This window comes from Ochotona curzoniae, unplaced genomic scaffold (assembly GCF_017591425.1).
Source record: "Ochotona curzoniae isolate NIBS_2020 unplaced genomic scaffold, NIBS_Ocur_1.0 patch435, whole genome shotgun sequence".
In the NCBI taxonomy this organism is placed as follows: Eukaryota; Metazoa; Chordata; class Mammalia; order Lagomorpha; family Ochotonidae; genus Ochotona; species Ochotona curzoniae.
The window spans coordinates 452,838-471,891 of NW_024467012.1; the positions used below are offsets into that span (position 1 = coordinate 452,838).

At 36.0% G+C, this 19,054-nt stretch overlaps 1 protein-coding gene across 1 annotated transcript in view; it reads left to right on the forward strand.

Moving 5' to 3' along the window:
* Positions 1-19,054, forward strand: part of LOC121167971 (phospholipid-transporting ATPase ABCA3-like) — a 60,625-nt gene extending 41,571 nt beyond the window's left edge. The window contains exons 17-28 of the mRNA XM_040997702.1: positions 1,404-1,653; positions 1,804-2,008; positions 4,389-4,611; positions 6,766-6,933; positions 10,667-10,845; positions 13,764-13,889; positions 14,132-14,326; positions 15,768-15,955; positions 16,622-16,792; positions 17,188-17,369; positions 18,364-18,437; positions 18,793-19,054. Of these exons, the coding sequence (XP_040853636.1) occupies positions 1,404-1,653; positions 1,804-2,008; positions 4,389-4,611; positions 6,766-6,933; positions 10,667-10,845; positions 13,764-13,889; positions 14,132-14,326; positions 15,768-15,955; positions 16,622-16,792; positions 17,188-17,369; positions 18,364-18,437; positions 18,793-18,933 (2,102 nt within the window). The 3' untranslated portion in view covers positions 18,934-19,054. The remainder of the gene's footprint in view (positions 1-1,403; positions 1,654-1,803; positions 2,009-4,388; positions 4,612-6,765; positions 6,934-10,666; positions 10,846-13,763; positions 13,890-14,131; positions 14,327-15,767; positions 15,956-16,621; positions 16,793-17,187; positions 17,370-18,363; positions 18,438-18,792) is intronic.

Genomic DNA, 19,054 nt, shown 5'->3' on the forward strand with positions numbered 1-19,054 from the left:
TATACTGTAACATATCGGTTACTCAATACCATGTCAAATAATTCGATGATGTTGTAAATCGTTGTTGATGTTATGTTGTAGCTTTTAATTGATTGGGATGATATTCTGCCAGCCCTGCCTTCAGACCAGAGATGGTCTCCCCAAGAAACCATTGAATTTATCTGGACAATAAGATGCTGGACTCTATGCCTGGTATATGCTTGCAATGAAAGAATCTTGACTGAATTTGAACTATAATACTGCAACAAGGTGGAGAAATCCACCATGGGGTGGGGAGGGTGTAAGAAGTGGGGGGAATCCCAGAGTCTATGAAACGATATCATATAATGCAAAGTAATTAATATTAAAAGAAAGTATATGTGATCAGGCCCGGCACGATAGCGTAATGGTTAAAGTCCTCACCTTGCATGTGCCACGATCCCATATGGATGGCCGGTTCTAATCTCGGTGACCCCACTTCCCATCCAGCTCCCTGCTTGTGGCCTGGGAAAGCAGTCCAGGATGGCCCAAAGCCTTGGGGACCCTGCACCCGTGTGGGAGACCTGGAAGAGTTCCTGGCTCCTGGCTTCGAATTGGCACAGCACCAGCCGTTGCACTCACTTGGGGAGTGAATCATCGGACGGAAGATCTTCCTCTCTCTGTCTCTCCTCCTCTCTGTATATCCGCCTTTCCGATAAAAATAAATAAATCTTTAAAAAAAAAAAAGTATATGTGATCAGACCTGGCGTGGTAGCCTAGTAGTTAGTCCACACTTTGCATGTGCCAGGATCCCATATTAGCATCAATCCATATCCTGGCTGCTCCATTTCCAGCTCTCTGCTTGTGGCCTTGGAAAGCAGGAGAGGATGTCTCAAAGCCTTGGAACTCTGTATTCATGTGGGAGACTCTGAAGAAGCTCCTGGTTCCTGGCTTTGGATTGGTTCAGCTCCAGCCATTGCAGCTACTTGGGGAGTAAATCAGTGGATGAAAGATCTTTCTCTTTGTCTCTCTTTCTCTCTGTAAATCTGAATTTCCAATAAAATAAAATCTTTATGTATATATATACATACATTTATATATTTATATATATCTTTTCTTGTTTTGTATAAAGTATTATCAGTTGTACTATATAAACAATCAGTGCCGTAAGTGGAACTAATTATACCTAAGTATAACACAGCTAAGCAAATTGAGAGATTCATATTGTGTTTTCTCATTGAAGTTATAGTTTATATTATAGATTTTAAACTGAGAGTTTCAGATTTAATGATGGAATAATGTACTTGAGTGGAATAACAATTGTTTTGAGCAATCATTATGGGAAATTGAAAGGTATAATAGATTAAACTCTTTGTTTTTACCTGCGTGCGTTGTATGTGACATGAATTATGGATACATTGACCAATATTGTTTTCTTATCCTAGATAGCCTACTGAATTACTTGATGGAAAGTAAAGATAAACGTGCATGCATTATTGCATTTTCCATTGACATTAAAGGAAGTCAGACAATATTCACTGCTCTGTTCAATAATGAAGCATACCATTCACCCTCTCTGGCCTTAGCAGTGTTAGACAACGTTCTATTCATGTCACTTTCTGGCAAGAATGCTTCGTTAACAATCTCCAATAAGCCTCAGCCACGTCGTAGCATTATAAATAAGGAAAAGCGACGGTATGCTATCCTTTTCATTAGAACTAAGTTTCACATTTTAAATAATTTTTCCAGCCTATGTGATACATGCCAGTATTAACTGTTTATAATAGTGTGTGTTTCCTATCTTTTTGATTTTTTATGTATCTTCTTTTGTTCCTTATTCTGTAGATTAGAAAATGGAAATGTGGTGGCCTCAAATATGCAACTTGGCATAGCTATTATGATCAGTGGATTTTGTCTCCTAACAGTGACTGAGAGAATCTCCAAGGCAAAGCAGATCCAATTTTTGAGTGGGACCTCTGTCTTAGTGTACTGGATTTCTGCCTTATTGTATGATTTCATCATCTTCCTCATTTCTATCTTATTACTGCTGGTGAGTGTTAGGTAAAGTTTCTCAACTTTATTTTCTCTCTGTAACATGAAAAAAAATTCCAAGTGTTCTTTTTACAAATCTAGCTCTGCCCGTAACAGCACAGATTGTTCATGGACCCATGTCCCATTTATTATCAACTTATGCTAGCTCTCACAACTTCTCTACAGGTAGAAAAACTGTTACCCTTGTCTCATGTAACCAGTTTTGTTGTCTGGTGATCCTTCTGTCTCTCCTTACACCACTGGAATCTTCTGTGGTTTCACTCTGAATCTCTTCAATGTATTACCTAGATTTATATATCCACACATATAATTCTTTCTATAAATTGGACTCTATCTTGGGACTCAGCATTAGTTTGGCTTAAATCTAAGTCCCATCTCAAGCTCCTGTTGGAGCACTGTGTGCACAATCACTATTGTAAGGTTAAGCTATTTTCCATGATTTGCATTCCTTAACTCTATGAGAGTAAGTACACATCATACACTGGAGAGGTAAATGAGGTTGATTGTCCTTATTCACATAAAAGTCATATCCGTATAATACCAACAAGTGAAAAATTACAGCAAAAATAAAACATTTGAGTGCATGCCACCCTGCTCCCAGAACGCTATACAACAATATTAACAAAGAAACTATATAGACATTTCCAATTCTGAGTTTCTTTCTTGTGCCTCAATCATTCTGTTGTTGAAGCTTTCCACTGAATTTTAATTTGCTCCATTGTGTCCTTCATTTCTAATAATTCAGCTTGATTTTGTTTCAGTGTTGCTATTTCCTAGGTAACAAATTCCTTAAATTCCTGTATGTACTTCTTGTTGCTAAGAAACTTTATAGCAAAGTTTTAAAGTTTTTTTTTTATTCCCTATTTCCTCAATGTCTTCCTCAGTTAACTCTGAGGTTAAGAAAGGGTTTTTCTCCTTTGCGGGGCAGGCATCAATAATATTAATTGTACCTCTTTCGTTTTGCTCTTGGTCATTGTACTTCTGGTTAGCATATTCTTCTCCTTAGGTTCCTATACTGTGTCACCCACAGGTCTACAATTCAACTTTATTTATTTTGGTTGGTGCATGGTTCTTTGTTTGTAGTCTTTTGTGCCCTTCCCTCCAGCAAGTTTCAGGTCCGGATTCTTGTGTTAGGTTCCACCACAGTCTCTGTAGCTCCAGCTCCTCCTGTGATCCCGTGCTGTGGCTGCACCGTGCCTGTATTACCTTTCTCCTACGTCCGTTTGCAAGCAATGAATCTCAACTGAACTTGAACTATGGTTATGCAACAAGGTGGAGGAATGCACCATGGGGGGAGGGGTATGGGAGGGGTGGGGGGAATCCCCAGCGCCTATAAAACTGTACTACATAATACAATGTAAGCAACAATAAAAAAAATAAAATAAATAAATAAATAAATAACTGGGTTGTTGGTGGTGCAAAACTTGTCAAAACCTGCCTGCTGTTAGGTCTGAGAACCACCTGGACCTATATTATTATTTACCCAGTGGGACCAGTGCAGTGCACTGAGCTTGTGGTTTGGGAAAGCAATAGAGGATGGCCCGAAACTTTGGGACCCTGCACCCACGTGGGAGACCCACTTTGAATCAACTCAGCTCTGGCTCTTGTGGCCACTTGGGGAGTGAACCAGCGGATGGAAAATCTTTCTATCTCTACTTATCTCTGTAAATCTGTGTTTCCAAAGAAATATTAAAAAAAAAAAGACTGTGAAAATGTAAGCCACAGTGATATATCATTATATGTTAGTCAACAATTTTAATAAAAATGCCATTTCAAAATAATGACAGTGATATGGAACAATAGTAGCTTCTGGAAACAGATTAGCATTATCTTCTGAGATTGATGTATGCATAACCTGTGACCCAGTTTTTACAGTTCCCATCAAGTACCCATGGAAATATGTATATAGTTTAACCAGGAAGCATGTATATTGAAATCTTCACAGCCCTTATTGATACTTGTTGTAGATTGAACTCTATCCCCACAACAATGATATGTTGAAGTCCTAATCCTTGTAAGCCACAGCATAACTATATTTAAAGATAGGACCATCAAAGAGGCAATTAAATTAAAATAAGCCTATTGCCATGGGTCTTCATCTAATCCAACCTTTAAAAAAAAAAAAACTGTTCCATGCAGAAAACAAGATAATCAAGTGTGGTGGGTTTTACTCATCAGCATGTCCTCTGGAGATGTGGAACTGACTTGGCACATCTCAAAGGTGTGTTTAAGTGGCAGGTTATGTCATTTAATGAGTACCTTTGTACTAAGTAAAATGGAATTTACTATCTCTTTTTCTAAGGATTCTGATGTGTTTTTCTGTTTGTACTTGCCCTTCACCTTTTATCTTGCCCCTCTCTCTGCGCTCTGTGTTTCAGATTGCATTCAGATACTACAGACTTAATATTTACATCACGGAATACCACATTCTGGAAACAATGCTGATCTTCATATTGTTTGGCTGGTCTGCCATCCCCTTCATCTATGTGTTGAGCTTCCTGTTTACTGGAGCAGCTTCTGCCTACATCAAACTGATCCTGCTCAGCTACTTTTCAGGCACTCTGTGTGTTCTCATAGACAGCACGGTAGATTACAGTAAGTGTAAGGGTTGAACAAAACGTTCCCTTCCTCAAGAAGAGAGCAGCCAATAAGTAAGCAGACTTACAGATACCTAGGAACTTGTACGTGTGGTGGGGAAATCCATACTTGATGTAAGTCAGTGAACTTTGTGTGGTAGGTGTCATGTCAACTCCAGGATCCTCACATTAAAATGCCAGGACTGAGCCTGTGTACCTGGTCCTCCGACAGGATACCTCCTCTCTGTCTCCACTGCCTCCTATAGTTCCAACATATGACTTAAGGATTGTTTTGCAACTGAGTTAGAAAATTTTGGCAGGAAGAAGTGAAAAAGTCGAATATAGGCCCACAAAGAAATAATAATAAAAGAAAAAAATTAAGTAGAAGAAAAATAAAAAATAGAAGAAAAAGAAAATAGTGCTTTAAAAAAGAAAGTGGCTAAGCATTTTCAGGATTGTTCAGACAAAAATCCCCAGTTTCAAATGTTCACTGAATTTTTCTGTTTTAATCCTTGCCAAGATAAGTTACCATGAAACTAGAACATGAAGGATAAAGAAAAGATGCTCTAGGCAGCCAGAGAAAAAACTGAAATCTTTATGTTTAAATGTCCAGCATAACCATTGAATGTTTTTCAAGTATCACTGTGTTTCAGAAAAATGCAATAGATAAGCAATAGAAAAAAAAGTGGAATTTGAAACTAAATTATATTCAAAAGATGCAAAGGGGAAAAAGATGAAATTTAAAAATGAATAAGTAATGTGATAATAATTAACTCAAATGCGTCAATAATAAAAAGTGGCAACAAAACATGTTTTTTAGATAAGTGACAGATTTGCCATTCTAAAAGATTCACCTCAACTTCAGATTTTCATTTCATATTGTTTAAAGGAAGTACTATTTAAAAAATGAAGATGCAGGAAATTTGAGAATGGTGAAGGACATATCACAAAAAAAAACTGACGTAGTTATTTTTAGTCCCAGAGAGGAGGGCATTAGATAAACACATTCACAAGATAACAAATTCACATAAACAAGGAGTTGAAGAATTGCAAAAGCTTATTTACCTATAAATTCAAAATTTCCAGAATTGTCTGAATTAAAAGGTAAAATAAGCATCACAGGAGATTTTTAACCCTTCTTCTTGTAACTGACGGTTAAAACAGTAGGTAAATGAATAAATGCTAGAAACAAACTCACAGTTAATAGCCAGATATAGAACACAAAACCTCAAACTTTCAAAAACTGACCATGAGAATAATATATAGGATACTGTCACCATTGTTCAATTAAGTTAAAAATCAGTAAGTGACACGTGAGGTAAGAACACACAATTATAAACTTAAAAGCACTTTCACATCATTAAAGGACATAAGAGGATATCGTAACAGAAATTAGAAAATAGATACAACTGAAGAGTAACATAAAATCTCCTCAGCTAAATAATTGTTTTTAGGAAATTTTATAGCCTTCACTGCTAACATTAGAATGGCTAAAGTCAGAAAAATAACAACAAATCAAAGTAGAACAAATGAACAAATGAAAGCAAATATTAACTAAGTAAAATCTGAGTAAATTATTTTCAATAAGTTCATAATAGTTAGATGAAAGGACTCATCAAATTGATAAAATGGCTGGTCCATAAAAAGAAAAAGGAAAACTAGTAAATAAAATATTAGCAATAAAAAGGAGATAGATATCTGAACAAAAATATAAATAAAGTATATGCAGTTATACATGTATTTACATATACACACAAGGTTTAAATACTATTAAAACATAGGATGATATGATAAATATAGGCCAACAACTGTGTATACTTTGAATAAATTGTAGCTGCATTTCTTTAAAAAAGGCAATTTACTAAGTATTACATAAGAAAAGCTAAAAATTTGAAATATAGCACACGAGTTCAAATAACTAATAGTTAAAAATCATTTTCACAAGAAAATGACAGACCTAGACTTCACCAAAAATGCTTGAGAATTTTACATTTATCAACACAAGCTGTGTGACCAGCTATAAACTGTAACAAATTTGTTGGGGGGAATAATCAACATCCTTCAAAAATAATCATCTGGTTTTTAATTTCTAGAGTTGGACTTGTTTGTTAGTGGGGCTTATTGTTCTAGGGGTGTTCATTTCTTGAAAAGTAACCTGGTTTTGTCATCATTTTTAAAGTGGGAAGATTGTCAAACAACACCAAAAAGTTGCTACGCGAGTCATTCCATTTATTTCCCAATTACAACCTTGCAAAGTGCATAGGTGAATATACCAGAATCTACAGAATGAAGATACTGTGCCTTTCTCAAAAGACTCCATCTACCGTACTTGATTGTAGTAAAGAAAGTAAGTATGTCTGAGCCTCACAGAAATCGCTTTCAAGGGCAGACCAGGAAATATCCAAAGAGCCTGCCTTTCTTCCAAAGAAAGGAGTTTTAGGAAACATGTTCCAGGTAGGAAGTAGTGATGTGGATGACAAAGAGCAGCACGATGAAGAGAAATGAGAAGAACAGGAAGAACACGGCATATGGAACAGGAAAGGGTAAACATGCAGTTTTAGCTTTAGCATCTGTGTGATAAAACTTCATCTTTCATTAATCTGAAAATCCTTGTTGTGATAGTGTAAAGTGAGGAGGAATGATTAGTAAGCCTGATCCTCACTGTGTAATAGTCGGTGACTTTGAGAGATAACAGTGAGAAAGTGTAAACTGTATAGACAGTAAAATTTAGGGGATATGTTGAAGTGGAGAAAAAAATGAAAGAAATATTTAAAATATAGTGATTTGAGGAGTTATGATATGATTGAGCCTCCAGGAGAGCTGTAGGTTATTTATTTATTTATTTATTTATTGGAAAGGCAGATTTACGGACAGAAGGAGAAATAGAAAGATCTGCCCGCCGGCTCACTCCCCAAGTGGCCACAACAGTTGGAGCTGAGCCAATGCAAAGCCAGGAGCCTGGAGCTTCTTCCAGTTCTCCCGCGTGGGTGCATTGAGCCATCCTCTCCTAATTTCCCCAGGCCAGAAACAGGGAGTTGGATGGGAAGTAGAGCAGCCAAGGCACAAATCGGCAACCATATGGGATCCTTGCAAGTACAAGGCAAGGATTTAGCTGCCAAGCCATCGTGGTGGGCATGGGGCTATTTTTATGCAACAATGTTTGAGAGTACCAATTTCTCCAAATCCTTCCCAACCCTTGTTGTTTTCGTGTGTGTGTGTGTGTGTGTTTGTGTGTGTGTGTTTTGTTTTAAATATAATCCTCCAGGTAGATTCTGCCTCTCGTGGTTTTGATTTATATTACTCCTCTGGTGATGTTGAATGTCATTGTTTTCACTTTTGTTGAAGCCTAGTCCTTGTTTTCTTTCTCTTGCTCTCTCTCTTCCCCTTTTTTTAGTTCTTTTTTTTTTCGTTTGTTTATAATTTATCTGTTGTAATTAGGTCTTTAAAGCATCTTTCGATGTTTGTATATGGTATAATACAGGATTCAAGTTTGATTATTTCACAGTGGCTATCCAGTTGCTTCAGCACCATTCATTAGACTTTCTGTCACTGAATTGACTGGGCACTCTTGCTGAAATTAGTTGGTCATAGAAATTTGAATTGATTACTAGACTCTCAGTTATTACATTAATGAAAACATTTGTCCTTCCTCCATTACCACCTCCACCTTGAATGATGTAGCTTTATAGTAAATTTTGAAATTGGAACTTGGCTGCTTCTTAATTCTTGATAATTTTGGGTACATTTGAGAATCCATGCTACGCACAGAAACACACAAAGCCAAACTTTTTATTGGGATTTACATAAAATATTTAAAGATTTATATATTTATTTGACGTCAGAGTTACAGAAAGAGAGGAAGAGAAAAAGAAGGATCTTCCATCTGTTGATTTACTCCCCACATGGTTGCAAAGATCAGAACTGGGCAAAACCAAAGCCAGGGGGTTCACCTGGATTTCCCATGAAGGAAATATTCATTTAGGAAAATTTTTAATTGTTGATTGTTTCTTATAAATGTAAAATTATTTTACTATATACTAATAATTTGAGGAAGGAATTAGTACTCGTTTTATTTTATTTCATATAAATGTCAGATCTACTGGAGTAAATTTGTTCATGATCTGATATTTTAACCTCTGTAAGATTTATAGTTACATCCCAGTTTTCATTCATGATATTCCTAATATTGCTTATCATCTATTCTTTCTTGATTTTGTCAATTTCTTTAGTGTTCTCAAAAAACTTTACATTTTGTTGATTCTGTGTATTATCTTTGTTGATCTGTGTAGTATCTTTATCTTGCATAAATGAAGGTATGGAGAGTGCTAAGACTACTAAAAATTGATCTACATAATGAGCCAGCCATCCCAATTTGGGGGATATATCCCTAGAAAATGAAATCTGCATACGAGAAAGGGACCTACAACCCTATATTTGTAGCAGTACAATCTGAAGTATTGAAAATATGGAAACAACCCAGATCCCTGTCAAAAGAGGAATGGAAAAATAAACTGTAATACATCTACTTCATGGTGTACTGCTCAGCCATTAAAAAGAAAGAAATTCTGTATTTGCAACACAGTGATCCCAACTAACCACCATTATGTTCAGTGAAACAAGCCAATCCCAGAAGGACAAATATCACATATATGTGAGCATGGGTACATGTCCCAGTTGCTCCAGCTCCAATCCAGCTTGTGGCCTGGGAAAGCAGTGGAGGATGGCCCAAGGTATTGGGCACCAATTCCCGCATGAGAAACACCCCCAAAAGATCTGGCTTTGTGCTCGCCCAGCTCTGGCTCTTACTCCCATTTGGGACATGAACCAACAGATGGAACTCTCACCTCTGTAACTCACTCAAGTAAAATAAATAAATCTTTAGAAAAAAATCTTCAGAAAAAGATAGTTTTTTTTTAAGAAAAATTAGATTTTTCTTTAAGAGAAAACATGTTCCCAAAGGTGATGTAGGGAATGATACTATTTTATAAAGTTTAAATTTTGATGTTATTTATTTAAATATACATAAAATAATCCACTTGTATATGTCAGTTGAGTAGGAATGCAGAACACAGTTCATCATAATAGTTACCTCGGAATGATGGAAATGGGAAGATACACATAAGTATTTGCCAACTATTTTCACACTTTTAATTTGGGGGAGGGATTAATTCATTATGATATTATACTTAGCATTTATATATATGTGTGAGAAGTGAAAAAAACAACTAGGTTAGATGGTCTACCCAGAAATCTAATGACTCTATTAATTACTAGATTTTTATTAAATGTGGCTATTCAATTAAATATGACCATAAAATTCAATTGTATTTTATGTATGAACTACAAGAAAAACACATGATTCATTAAAAGGGTACAGGTGCCTAAACTGCCACAGTTGAGCAGAAAATATAGTGTTAGATTATAAACCCAAGCATCAAAAAATTTGTCAGTCTATTTTGATATAAATGTCAGAGGAATGATTTATTTAACTGATATTATATTTACCTGTAATTGAAATTTATAATTTGCATGATAAACTGGGGAAGAGGATTAAGAAATTCACAGCAGAGAAAAAAAACCCAAGTGATGAAGATCCCTTCAACAATGATAATTTATGTGGTTAGTATGTATCCTTTTTTTCTTTGATGTGACAAAAACAGCACTTCTGTGGTCTTTCTTCCAAAAATCCATAACCCCAGTTGAATCATGAAAAATAAAATGAACAATCCAGTTAAAGAACTTCTAATTTCTATTCTACAAAATAGCAATTCTCAAAAAAGTCGTGACTTTAAAAAAGAAAAATATGAGATATTAACCAGCCAAAATGAATCTAAAGAGACACAACTAAATGTGGCCTCCTCGATTAGATTATGGAACACAATCTTTTTAAAACTAGGAAATATGATAAAGTTAGGTACTTAATGTATTGCCACCTTATTAATTCTGATGTTGAACACATTAATGTGTGTTGTTAATAAGGGACACTGGGGTTCATGGTTATACGAAAGTCTCTATTATCAGTGTACGGTAACATTAAGTTCTCTTGTCTCCTTGCCCTCTTTCTCTCCCTGTCTTTTCAGATACTGAAAAGAACATTTACTCTTTGGAAAAGGGTATGCTTGGAAAGTATTTTATTATTATGGCCATCACAGGCTTTATTTTACTTCTCCTGCTTTTACTTTGCGAGACTACTTGTTGGCGAGTAAGAGCATTTCTCAATCAACAAGTTTTCTTTAGAATCTATAAGATATTCAAGAAGGTGAGTACAATTAAGAAGAGCACTAAGAGCATTGCAGATTAGACCTGAAAAGCCTAATCCTGCTTATTGCATATGTTCATGGTTTATGATTATTATATATATTCATAAATATACAATGTCATATTTTGATATACATTTGCATTTGGGATGATTAGATCAACTTGATTCTCAATTATATTTCCTCATGTTCTTATGATATTTTAAGGTCTTTCTTACCTTTTACTTGTTAAGCTTGTTTATATAAAATGAGTAATTTCACATTTTTCATGATACAAATTAGAACCATAGAGATGCCTCTCTGTCAACAGCTATTCATTTCACTTCACAGTAACAGGTCTGACTTTCAGATATATAGATAAGTCATGACATAGCAAGCAGAGGAGAAAAAACAAAATAAGGTAAAATTAAAATGGAGATCCTGCTATTACTCAGGATATTGGTGCAGGCTAGAAAAACAGTTAGTTGCCACTATGCTAATCTGATATACAGAGATTATGTCTTTTGGTGCTGTGTATGTTAGTTGTCATGGATCAACGAGCATACAAGTTTGCCCTTTGGGACCTGGCTTATTTCAATAAGTATAATGGTTTCCAGTTGCATCCATTTACTTGTAAAAGGCAAGGTTTTTTTTTTTTTGTGGTAAAAACATTTAAAATCTCTTTTAGCAATTTGAAAAATGTACACTGTGTTGTTTTATGCAGGCCTCTCTAATAACCATCATTCATTCCATCCTCTACTTCTGTGAGTTTGGCTTGTATAGATTCCACATATAAGCAAGATCTTGTGGTATTTTTCTTTCTGTGCTTGACTTACTTAAGAAAATGTTCATAATGTAACATAATGTTTCCTAGTGTTGATTTATGTAAGTATCCATGTTGTCACGGATTACAAACTGCCCCTCTTAACATTTCATGGGGCATATTTACCACATTTTCCTCCTTTATCATATTTATTTACTTTTTGAGAGAGAAACAATCTTTCATCTGCTGGTTCACTCCTCAGATGGCCTAAATAGCAAGCACTGAGCAAAACCAAGAAGTCAGTAACCAGAAACTTCATCCAAGTGGTCCTATGGGAGTGGCAGAGACCCAAACATCTGGATGATGTATTGCTTTTCTGAGGCCATGAGCAGGGAGTTGGATAGGGAGTGGAGCTACATCACAGTGCTGGCCCCATACCGCTTTTTCCTAATCTATCTGTAGATGAATACTTAGATTGATTTGTATCCTAGAGGTTGTGAATAATGTTGCAATGAAAATGCCAGTGCGGGTATCTTTATAAAACGGTGACTTGATTTTCTTTGGGAACTTATCCAAAAAGAACGACAGAGCTCCCATCTGTTCCTCAGATACCCCTAACAGTTGAATACCCATAAGAGCCAGAACTGGGCAAGAGCCAAAGCCAGGAGGTGAGAATCCAATCCCAATTTCCCATGAGGGTGCCAGGGACCCAACTCCTTCAAGCCGAAGCCATTGCCTCTCAAGGGCGACCTGGTTGGGAAATTGGAGTAAGACACTAGAACCAGAAATTGAAGCCAGGCGTGGTATTGTACCATGTGAGAATCTTAACCTTTAGGCTAAACTTTATCTTGCTGGCTTGAGTTTCTGACTTGTTATTTCAATGTGAAGGCAGCAGAGGGAAACAGAAGATGGTCCAAGTACCGGAGTTCCCTGCCATCCATGTGGAAAGCCAGGGTGAAGTTTCTGGAGCCTGGCCTTAACTTGGCCCAGCTCTGATGGAAGATCCCTGTTTCTACCTCTCTGTCACTCAGACTTTTAAATAAATAAATCATTTTTGGTGGAATCAACTGTTAACCCTACGGGAGGGGAGGCTACTATTAATATAAGTGTTTTCTGATTCCGAGATTTTCTCCTTGCTCTTTTGGTTTCAGCATTTTTACTAACATGCTAGTATGAATATTTTTCTGTTTGCCATACTTGCTATCCAGTAAATTCCCTGGAATTGTAAACTAATGTTTTTGAGCATATTTGGGCCATTCTAAGCCAATGCTCTGAATTTTTTTAGCTCCTCTCTTACCTTTATATTTAACAATATCAAAAAGATTTTGATCATGTTTCTCTTTTTTAAAAAAAAAATTATGTTTGTTGGAAAGACAGATTTTACAGAGAAAAGGAGAGACAGAGAGGAATATCTTCCATCTGTTGGTTCACTCCCCAGGTGGCTTCAGTTGCCGGAGCTGAACCAATCCGAAGCCAGGAGCCAGGGGTTTCTTCTGTGTCTCCCACACGGGTGCAGTGAGCTAATTTTAGTAAGAGGTTGGCATACAGTCAGAAAATTAGGACAAGGAAATTTTAACGAAGAGTATGTGAGACTCAGGACTGATAGTATCTGGCATCTGCATTCAGTACACTGTGCTGGGGCTCAGTTACCTTCTGAAGCTTCACTGTTTAGTGAAGACAACCAAACAATATTCATATCTGAAACATTTACCTTGAAAATATATGTGAAATGGCCCAGTGAGTTTCACAGGAAAAGTAAACCTGCTGATTATCTGAGCTCCCATTCCATTTTAATTTTGGCATTGTCAAGATTGTATTTTTTAAAGTTTCCCTGCTTTCTTGAGATGAGGATCCAGGTGATAAAGTAAATTCTTTGAGAACTTTAAATTTTATCTTTCAAAGATTTTAATCACACATGATAGCATGTTAATTCATTCTTTCTCTACTGTAGGAAAATCTTTTCCCTCTTGTCTGGTTCACAGAAGCCTATTTCTCAAAAGTTAGTCAAGCTGTGCATGACAGTGAAGTGGGTGTGTAGGAAGTCTCCTGGAAATTATTCAAACCTTCTATTTTTATATCTCTGATATTATCCCTCAGTTTAGCTCTTACAAAGCCACTCATTCTAGAGCATTTGCCTGAAGAGTATCCATCTCCATGCTTCTTGTCTTGAAAATACAGAATAGAGTGACCAATGAACTATCTGGAAAATCTGAAGATGAAGATGTACAAAATGAGAGAATTGCAATATTAGAGCATCCTGAAAGGTTTCTGAATTCTATGGTTCTTATTAAAGAACTCACGAAGGTAATGTCATTTAGTGGCTAACATATGCTATTTTCATTCCTACTTAAGAACGTAACTTTGCTGCCTACTGGTCTACCTCCCCACCTCTAAATAAGTATGTACTTATGCATACCGATTTCCTTCAAACTCTATTTGTATCCTTTCAAAGAAAGCAGGCTGAGGTGGTGATCCTTAGGATACTGAGATACTGGTGGTATTTTGACCTGTAAACATTCTTCATTCTCTTTTATGAATTTTTTTAGATATACTTTAATATTACATCCGTCTTCGCTGTGAGAAATATCTCTGTTGCAATCCAAAAGAGAGAGTGCTTCGGCTTGCTTGGATTCAACGGAGCTGGAAAAACTACCACCTTCGAAATTTTGACTGGAGAGGAGAGTGCTACCTCTGGGGATGTGTTGATTGATGGTGTTAGCATCAACAAAAATATCCTAAAGGTAAGATTTATTACAGTATGATATTTGAGAAGCATAATGACTCAAGAATGTAGGTAACGCTAATGTCTAGGATTAATAGATGGGAATTCATGTAAGCTTTGTTGTTGATACTGTAGATGCCATCAGTGGAATCCGAGTTGAGAAATAGTTGAAGAGAGTCTCTCCAAGTTTGCCATTTTGAAACATCTCTTATATTTCATCATGTGACAAGTAGTTCTATTTCCCATTTATTTGGGCCTTTTAATATGTTAAGATTGATTTTTATTGTTGTAAAATACTTGACATAATATTTACCATTTTAAGCATTTCTACAATGCCTAATACAATTCATTTGCATTAAGTACATTAACATTTTTACGCATCTATTCCCACTATCTCCAAAACCTTTTCATTACCTCAAACTAAAACCTGTACCAGTTAAGCAGGAGAAACACCCTAGTCTAAATCTTCCCGCTTTGCTAACAACTATTCTAATTCATCTCTATGAATTTGACTATGCATTAGGTACCTCATATAGTAGAACTTTAAAATATTTATCTTTGTGTCTAGTATATTCCATCTATGTTAATGCCTTCAAGAATTTTATTAGAATTTTATTTAGCTTAGATTTAAGCAATATATATCAGTATGAACATTAATAATATATTAATTCATCTGTTAGTGAACATTTAGGATGTTTTCGCCTTTTATCTATGGCATCTAATACTGCTGTCAGAATGACATGCAAATATCTGAGTCCAATTTCAATCATTTTGAGTATGTAATTGCAGAATCTATGGTAATTCTATTTTTTTTTTTTTGAGAAACTTCCACACTGTATTCTGTATCAGCTACACCATTTTCCATTCCAGTCAGCAGTGCACACGAGTTCCAATTTCTTCACATTATCACCAAGAATTTTTACTTTCCTTCTTAATAGTATGTATCCTAGAACACTTGTGATGATATCTCAATGTAGTATTAATTGACATTTCCCTAATGGTTAATGATGGCAGGCATTTTCCTATGTTTATTAGTCATTTATATCTTCTTTGGAAAAATGTCAAAGTCTTTTGCACGCTTTTTTTGTTGAGTTGATTTGAAGAACTTCTTCATGTATTTCAAATGTTAATCCCTTCATATATCTCATGATTTATTATTTTTATCCTTTATATGGGTTTCATTTTACAATATCCTTTGATACATAATGGTCTTTAACTTGATTAAGCCCAATTTACTTAATTTTATGTTGCCTGTTATTTAAAATCATACAAACTTCTCATTAAATCCAATGTCATGAAGGTCTCTACCTATTTTTTTCCTCTACGAGTTTAAAGCTTTAGTTTATATGCTTAAGTCTTTCATCCAGTTGAGACATGGCTGCAGGTTCTTCCGTGCCATCTGTAGATGTTCAGTGTGATGGATGACTTCGGTCTTTACGTAAGACAATTCTTGGAATTAGGTGAGGTCAAGAATTGGCTATTGTCCTCAATTTGATGCCTTGCTGGAATATATGACTGCTGAAGAAATACTGATAATGTATGCCAGAGTTTGGGGAGTCTCTGAGTCCCATATTCATCTGTATGTGAACCAATATTTGAATTCAATGGAACTGGAGCCTCTTGCTAACAAGATTATTAGTACCTTTAGGTGAGTCATTGAGCTTGCTGCTCTTTTTGTTGTTGTTGTTGTTATTGTTGTTAATGATAAGGTGTTTCCTGGCATTCTTGATGTTTGAAATAAGTGCACACAGTTCTACCTAAGCTCCTCTGTCACATAATTTACTAATTATGAAACAATATAACAATTTTCTTTCAGAGTCCAGTAATAAACAGACAAATGTGGTTCAATATCTTTCCCTTTGTTGAGATGAAACTTAAAATTCTATTTCTATTTGAATTTTAGCCTCTGAATCTCAAAGGGGAGCACCTTTCTATATTGCATTGCTACAGTTCTTTTTCTCCAAATAAAGAGGAATGTGTGCCCTTTAGGTTTATGTATCTGAGAAGCCTTAACAACATAAAAAATGTAAGCTCTGATAATGTTGCCAAAATGTGACAAAATTATTCTTCTATATTTTCAGTTAAAATAAGTTGTGTGTGTGTACATGCACACACATTTGGAGCACGCGTGTACACGGGTGTATATACAAAAATGTTCTTGGTCCTCTTATCTTGTTATTCCTGCTGGCATTGTGGATATACAGCCTGTTTGCTGAGACTCTGAGCATTTAAGTTATTTGTGCTATTTCTTTTTAAATAACTGATCTGTACAGCCTCCTCTTCTCCCGCTTTCTGTTTGTCTTTGGCTGTGAAGTGGAGGAAACAAACGCAGGCTGAGTACTGCTATTGCCATAATGGGAAGATCCTCAGTCGTCTTCCTGGATGAGCCATCAGCCGGCATGGACCCAGTAGCCCGACGCCTGCTCTGGAATGCAGTGACCAAGACACGGGATCATGGAAAAGCTATTGTCATCACCTCACACAGGTATAGCTCATGGAGAGGCATACCCGAGGTTTGGCAGGAGCTATAGTGATTATAAGAGGGAAATATCTGAGGCCAAGAATTTACAACAATGAACTTGCCTGAATGCAAGGAGTCGTTATTCACGTGTTAACCATGATGAATAAAGCCGCCAAGAATCCTCCATGAAGTTTTTTTTTTTTTAATCAAGAGTGGGGAGCAAAAATGAAGTTCATGGAAATGTTCCACTTATGCTGTTGATCACTAAACATTAGCACTAAACTTACGCTGTTTATCACTAAACATACAGCTCCTGATTGAAAGGAAAATCACCAAGTTCTAGCTCTGATTGAACTACACCATGTCCTCCCAAACAGAACTTTGTAGTCTTATATTATTTTCTTCTCCTATTTTGCAAGTATGGAAGAATGTGATGCTCTGTGTACCAGGCTAGGCATCATGGTCAAGGGGAGGTTCATGTGCCTGGGCAGCCCTCAGCATCTCAAGAACAAGTTCGGCAATATTTACATCGTGAAGATCAAGGTCAACAATGAAGACGAGTTGGAAAATGTGAAAAATTTTATCAAAACCACATTTCCAGGTAAATAAGGTTGTGCTAACTTTGTTAGAGATGTATTGTATTTGTTGTTCTCACCATCTTTAGAACTTGGATCTTCAGTACTGCTTTACAATAAGTTCATAGCGATCTTTTAAACAATATGTTGTTCATAATAAATATATTTAAATGTTATGCCAATTTGAACAGATCAATCAAAAAGTGAAATGGCTATCATGTTGATGTAGGTGTTGATGATTTGGGGATGCAGAGACTGGGAAGTCACACACGTGAGTGAGTGCATTACTAATGCTTGCCCTAGATGGGTGGTTTCATCAGTGCTTGTTTGGAATACTTAATTATGCTCTGAAATGCACCTATTTCAAATAAAAAGAGCTTTGCATAAGCAAGAACGCAGTAAATGCATTATGGTTAATACTAAGAAAGTCTATACATGATTATAGCCATGCATTTTTTTCTTCAAATTAGAAACAAAACCACCTTCTTATCTTTAATCCCATCAGTGATTCTTGTAACAGAGATGTGAACACACAGACTTTAGTGATTCATATTGTGTGATTTACTCTTTCACATAATTGAAGAAGTGCATAGTGTTTAGCATAATAACACAAATTTGTGCCCCTCTCACCTCTTTCAAATGCTGTATTTGCACACACACAGAACCAGAAAGAAAATTCTCCCAATTCATATTTTATAACCTGATGTTTAGAAATAAAGTATTATAGCAACAGAATTTATAAAAATTGGGAATTTTTGCATTGAATATGTAAGTTGATATGTTTGTTGACATAATTGCTATAAACTCTGCATATTCAATGTAGCTCATCATGAATAAACCAGAAGCATTAATTATGTCATGTATGTCAAAAAGGTAGGGGGTTTGGGAAGTCATATCCACTTTGTACTAACCCCATCTGTTCACTCCTCCTTTTTATGTAATTAAGTGCTTGCAGCAATATTTCAGCAATTATAAATGGAATCTGTAAGATTATTCACCTGTCTTGTTTTCCTTCCTTAGGTAGTATCTTGAAGCACCATAATCAAAAGATCCTTAACTACTACATTCCCAGCAAGGACAGAAGCTGGGGAAAGGTGATGGTAGAAACTATGCTTTATAACATAATCGATTAAAATAGCACTAATGATGAGACTATATTGGGATTCAGGAATTTGAAGTGAGATCCTGGTATTGTGGGAGGAGTAAAACCTTTGTGTTACTTTTCAAGCAAAATGCACTATGATTCCAGGTCCAAAAGGGAATGAGGACGGAAAACTACTCTTGGTTTCCCACTTACCCAGTTCTGCCTTCTCATTTCCCCTTTCTATACTTCTTGCCCCCATCATCAACTTGACAGAAGTTGGGAGAAGTGAAGGAAAAACTCAACCTGGATAAGGGCCCGGGAAGGTGATCAGATCCCAATTCACTGTCCTTTTGTTCTTCCCAAAGATGTTTGGCATTTTGGAGAACGCCAAAAAGGAATTGGATTTAGAAGATTATTCTATCAGTCAGATCACCCTGGAACAAGTCTTTCTCACCTTTGCTAATCCAGAAGACATAGATGTTTATGCTCCACAAAAGAAGCCATGATATACAATTGCAGTCAGTGACACTTTTAGCTTTCTTAAACTACACCTGGCTACCTAGAGAGACATTTTGTTGTTTGTATAGCTTGGTATAAATATATTCGTTTAATAAATATTTTCACAAA